Here is a 6,382-nt window from a genome sequence, read left to right as displayed (position 1 = left end):
CGATGCGAAGCGATGCGAAGCGATGCGAAGCGATGCGAAGCGATGCGATGCGATGCGAAGCGATGCCATGCGAAACGATGCGATGCGAAGCGATGCGATGCGATGGATGGATGAAAAATATTTCCTCACATTGTTTGAGAAAAGCACTATACAAGCCTCGGCCAGAACAGGGATTGCTGGACTCGTCTACCCCGAACTCGTCCATCAATCCCTTACTTCATGGCCTCTGCAGTAATGTACTATTATGCACCCAAGACTCGAGAACAGATATTCGTATTTCTCATACAAATATCTACCCCTATAAATTTCACCTTGATACCTCCACGCGTTCCTGAGAAAAAGCGTCTTAACAGAAAGACAGACGGACAGAAGGACAAAAAGTGATCCTACAAGGGTTCCGTTTTTCCTTTTGAGGTACGGAACCCTAAAAACGACGAGGAATGCGCGTATTGCGCGTGCATACTCGCTCGATAAATGAGGATAATCTGCCATTTAACGTTACCCAAGCTTACCGGTAAATAGTAATATAAATACCGTTAAAATGATTTAACGATACTTTTGAATTAACGTTAATTTAATGAATAGCTGATAACGTTACCATTTTTTATACCGGTAAAAAGTTGTATAAGTAACGGTAAATCGTTTAACGTTAATTATGATTTAACGTTAAATCTGTTTGACAGTTGGTAACGTTACCATTTTTTAACGGTATTTGAAGCCCTGGTAATATTGTATAGTGGATTGACATTTGATATTGAGATGTTGGTGCCCATGTCCGTGACATAATAAAATAATGAAACGTTTAAGTTAGCCAATATCCAAGCCAATATCACAAAAATCTCAGGAAAAAGAAAAAACAGGAAATTAATTACATTTTTTTTTCTGTTTGATGTTAAGCCGCATTCACATTTATCTCTCGTGTTGTGTCGTGACACATCAGCAGGGCTACTACGAAACTCGAAACTCGAAGTTCGTATCGTACCGTCCCTCTCGCTCTCGTATTAAATAGTATAAGTGTCAGAGGGACCGCACGACACGAACTTCGATTTTCGTAGTAGCCCTGCAGAACGGTATCGGTTTTTTCATACTAAATAAGTTTCATACATTTTATATGGTTGCGTTTCCATTGACATATTTATCTAATTCACTGTGTTGTGACGGCTTATGTTGTGTCGCATTCTGTCGCATCAAATCAAAGCTATATAGAGAGACATAGACAGAGAGCATCACAACACAACACGACAGATAAATGTGAATGCGGCTTATAGTAAGAGAGAGAAAAACATTTATTTACACATATTCGATACACATAAAAAATAATAAAAATACATTAGATGGAAAAAAATAACATCGAATAGTATAAATAGTGCCCCCACATTAGCTGTTATAAATGTTATAAAACACAATAACATTGTCTAACACTTTATAACTTTTTTTACAACTTGTAAAACTTGTTACTACGTCCCCGGGAAGGACATAGGATAGTTTTTATCCCGGAAAATTGCAAAGTTCCCGCGGGATAGCGATAAATAAATACTACATAATAACACCATACCTATATTATATACCACTAGCCGTTGCCAGCGACTCGTCCACGTATGTAGTATTTATTTATTTATCGCTATCCCGCGGGAACTATGCAATTTTCCGGGATAAAAACTATCCTATGTATGTCCTTCGTCCTTCCCGGGGAAACAAACCTTACTCAGACTATTTGTAGGTACTTACTTATACCGAATTTCATCTGAATCGTTTCAGCGATTTGTTTTTGCTTAAGGTGTGTCGCGCTCGCGCTGCTCTAATTGAATACATAAAAAAATCAAAATAAGTAAGTAAGTATATCCACGTGAAGTACCCAATAGGTTTTCATTCCCGAATCACATGAATATATACACTTTCGAAAGGTTTCGTCGCTCCGAAACTTCTTTTTTTTAAATAGCAAGAGGTCATTATAGTCAGTCAGTAGTATCTCTAATTTCTCTTAGTAGTCTGTGCTCATTTCGATTAACTTGATCTCCTGGTAAGAAGGGTCTCGATCACATGCACAAGCAGATAGACTAATATTAATTCAATCTGGTAGTCACAATTGAAATTCCGGGATTTCACAAAATTACCAAAATGTATATCGTGGTCTTCATTGAGGTTGTGTTAAGAATACCGTCCAAAATTTCAAGACTAAATCCAGCCGTTTAAATTTCTAGATTTTATCCCTATCACGTGGGAATATCGGTAAAAAAAGTAGCCTGCGTTATTCCAGCAGTCCAGCTACCTACATACCAAACTTCATGACTCTAAGCCCAGCTGTTGTTATTTCGAAATTTTATCCCTATCCCGTGGGAATATCGGGATAAAAAGTATCCTATGATTTAATACAGATTATTAAATAGCTTTTTGCCAAATTTCATCCAAATCCGTCCAGCCGTTTCAGCGTCAAGAAGTAACAAACATACTCACTCACTCACAAACGTAGGATTAGTAGGATTAGCGGAAAAAGACAAATAATTAAATTCATCTTTCTGCAGTATCAAAGTTTTATATTATTATATTATAATATTATATACTCTTATTATTCGTAACAATCACTGTAACAAAATTGACTTAAATGTACTTTTATCAAGCGATAAAAAAACAACGAACTTACATATTGTACTTAGAGCAAATAATGCAAGAAAAATTAAATGAAACAAATTAAAAATCAAAATCATCACTGCTGGGAGATTCTATACGAATCTGAAAGTCTTGCGTTTTCGCTACCGAGTCTGTTTTGTCTTCAGGAAGGTAAGTTTTCGAAGAATCTGAAATAAAAAAAGATTTGTAACGTATCATTCAGTAACTTCGTTTTTGAAATGGTTTGATTATATTTCCAGAATGAAATATTATATTATATTTAAAAGCCCATACAGTGCATAATTACATATGAAATTTACCACGTGCTTTACGGTGAAGGAAAACATCGTGAGGAAACCTGCACAAACCTGCGAAGCAATTCGTTGTGTGAAGTTCCCAAGCTACACTGCGCCCGCGTGGGAACAATGGCCCAAGCCCTCTTATTCCGAGAGGAGGCCTGTGCCCAGCAGTGGGACATTTATAGGCTGGGATGATGAGTGTATAGTCGGGCCAGTTTTGAAATACCTACCATTATCGATACCAGTCATTTCTACTGATTCCAAGTTTATTGTTTGCGTGCTACCAACTTCAATAGCCATGGAATCTGGATTTGGATGTTTAGATTTATTCGGAGAAACTTCGTTAGTACACTGTTCGAATGTTTCGTTCGAATTTACGGTACTTGGACCGCCAACAGTGTTCTCAGTTTCCTTTATTTCTGAGTCAGAATTTTTACTGATTTCCTTTACAATGTCATTTATAATATTCCTCGGTTTCTTATTGTAATGAGCGCTTTTCGTTGCTTCTTTTCGCATCGGCGTTGCTACATTTGTTTCTATGTTCAGTTTACTCTCTTTTGACTTTTTATTATTGTCAAATTGTCCACTATCACCATCACCGTTATTAAATACGGTATTATCTTCATCATCATTACCAATTAGGACAGGGTTAGTTTTCTTAATCTTTGGGGTCCCAATCAAGATAACATTTTTCCTTTTGTTATTTTCTCTGATTATTTGGATTTCACCGTCAGACTCACTCGAAACTTCAATAGGGAAATCGACATTAAATTTTCTTTTTAATTGATTTTGGAATTTCTCCAATTCACGTTTAGTTACTTTTCTGGGGCTCACAATCGCGCCTTTGTAAGTACTAATAAAACTGAACTCTGCTAACCGATCAAGAACAGGTAGTTTTTCGGCTTTTTCCGCTAGCTGCATAGCTTTCTCCAAACGTTTCTTGTATTTTTTGTCGTTTATTGTGTGGCTCTTCTTCTTATTGGAAGTAAACGGCTTCAAATTTTCCGGGGAAATCCAGGCCCTTGTAACATCGGCTGCGTCGAAGAAAACGACGTTATAGTGAGTCTGAAAAATATTAATTTCATTCATACAATAGTTACAAGTTTTTCTTAAACACTAGCGCACGAATGACTAAAGGTTTGTAGCGACTCCTAGCGCCATCTAGTGAACAACAATAGAAACTCCGACCATGTTCTACATCGCGCTATCGAAGTTTCTCAGCGCGGTCGCATATATACAAGTTCCGACGCTCTTCCTTCGGACTTCGGTCCCCAGGCATAACACCTGCCTGGAGAGAGATCTCTCTACTGGAGCCTCCAATTATTTTATATTTATTGTGGGGACATTGGTGACTCCGACAATGGACACAAACGCAGCCTTCGAAGACATCCAAGACGAAGACGTAGTCTCACAGCAGGCCAGACTAACCACACCGTGCACCACTAGCATGTACCTACATATGCCTGGTGTCTACAGTGTGACAACCCCAACTCAACACAGCTCACCGCAGCTCACGCCACGCAGCTCAACACCATCACACACACAGCTACAGGTTGAATAATAATGTAGGTAGATGTGTTGTATTCGATGAAGTCATTGAAATATGAATTTTCACGATATAATCGTGCTCCCCCGCGCGCACTATGTGGTGTGGTTTAATAAAGCGGTGTTTCATGTTCTGTACCCGTAGTGTAAGTTTTCGGTTACAAAATACGTCTCGATCGCGTTCACGTTAAAATCTCAATTTATATAGAAACACGAACAGCGCCTCTAGTGGAACGTTTGCGATGTTCGTGTTTCCGTACAAATTGAGATTTAAACGCGAACGCGATCGAGACGTATTTTGTAACCGAAAACTTACACTTGACACATCCATAATCCACGGGCGGCGATGATCACTTAACATGAAGTGAATCGCATGCCAGTTAATCGGCTTTTATGTAAAAAAAAAGCTACTTGCCGGTATATCAGAGAAGCCATCGAGCCAATAAAACTGCTCAGTGTCCGGACAGTCGTCAACCATGGCGGGCCACCACGGCCAGCCCGGTAGCCGCGCCCACACCAGAGACCCTGCCGAGTACTCGCTGTGAATCAAGTCTTCTTCGTCAGTAACACGCAGCGGCGCTTCTGGGACTGAACAGTTTGCCATGGATTTTTCTGGAAAAAAAAAAAATTCTATCAAAGTAAAAGCTGTTTCAGATTTGCAAATTTTTTCTTAATAACAATAAAGGAGAAGAAATAAGAATGCTCGTTGTCCGCTGCGGCGATTTGAAAGTGTTTTAAAGCTTACCTGGATTCATAGAGCAGTACCACTTAGGAGGTAGCTGGTGAGCATCAACAACGTGCGGTAAATGGCGCCAAGTATCGCAAGAGTCGCATTGCACCCAGAGGCCAGGGCCGCGCCGCCTCTGCAGCCAGGCTAGCCGGTGCCGGTGTGAGAGCCCCGGCCCTGGTTGACTCAGGGCTTCCTTGTAGGCACTGAAATAAATATGAAATGAGGTGCCATAGCTTGAAAGGCACAATGAAAATACCTATTTTCTCAAACATGCTCGGAAATGTATGCGTTAATGTCACGAAATGGAGACATGAAGTTTCTCATTTATGGCTCCCTACCACCTCCCTACATAACTTCTTGGCCTAGGCCATGAAGTATGTATGAAAATCCATTATTGTCCGCTGCTCTAACTTTTTAAATTTGCTTACTAACATTAAACTGACAAAGGAAAAATTACGAACAGCCAACCACCACTACTCCATTTGCGAAGAATTCTGGCTGTTTTTTTACGTTTAAACCGCTGAACCGATTTAGATGAAATTTGGTTACAGATAGTTTGAGACTCTGGGAAGGACTAAATATAATTTTTATCCCAGAAAATTGCATAGTTCCTCTAGGATGGCAAACGAATTATTCGCAGACGAGTCGCGAGCAACAGAAAATTAATAATCATCAGCGTATTTATGCTACGTCTGGCAGCCATAAGCCTATTCTTACACAGTGAGAAGAATTGAGCATGTTTCTGCCTCGCCCAGCACTGTGCAGATTTGGGAACTTCACTTCACAATCGTGATAAAAAATCTTTTTTACCTGCTATTTTGGGATAGTTCATTTTGATTAGTCGTAACATCATCAGCAAACGTTGCATGCCGATTTTTCGGCTTGCTAGGTTCTTGAGAAGACATGGTGCCATCACACTGCAAAAATAAATGCAACGTAAAAGAATAAAAATCAAGCTATGTTGAGGGTAAATGGAGATAATAGGTAAGCACAGCAGGCAACCTACCTACGCATTTATTTTTGTAAAACACGATATTAGCAGCTATGTAGCAGCAATATTGCCAGGGCTAAAGTTTTACTTACTAGAAAGAAAAATACCTGATAGGAAAATGATCACAGAAATATATCTATGAGAAAATAGGCAGGATTTATTTTTATCAATTACAAGTCAAATGTTATTGACAGACATTATGTACCTATA

The 6,382-nt window shown here is 39.2% G+C and overlaps 1 protein-coding gene across 1 annotated transcript; it reads right to left on the bottom strand.

The window, feature by feature from the left end:
• Positions 1-2,551: 2,551 nt before the first annotated feature.
• On the bottom strand, positions 2,552-6,100 carry LOC141445577 (uncharacterized). The gene is made up of 5 exons (XM_074111413.1): positions 5,992-6,100; positions 5,197-5,384; positions 4,867-5,063; positions 3,137-3,971; positions 2,552-2,795 (listed from the first exon to the last, which is right to left on the bottom strand). Exons 1-5 carry the CDS (start codon positions 6,084-6,086, stop codon positions 2,689-2,691), a joined length of 1,422 nt encoding a protein of 473 aa, XP_073967514.1. The 5' UTR covers positions 6,087-6,100; the 3' UTR covers positions 2,552-2,688.
• Between the last annotated feature and the right edge of the window lie 282 nt (positions 6,101-6,382).

Source organism: Choristoneura fumiferana, chromosome 2 (genome assembly GCF_025370935.1).
Source record: "Choristoneura fumiferana chromosome 2, NRCan_CFum_1, whole genome shotgun sequence".
NCBI classification, from domain to species: domain Eukaryota; kingdom Metazoa; phylum Arthropoda; class Insecta; order Lepidoptera; family Tortricidae; genus Choristoneura; species Choristoneura fumiferana.
This window is presented reverse-complemented; position numbering and strand designations above follow the sequence as displayed.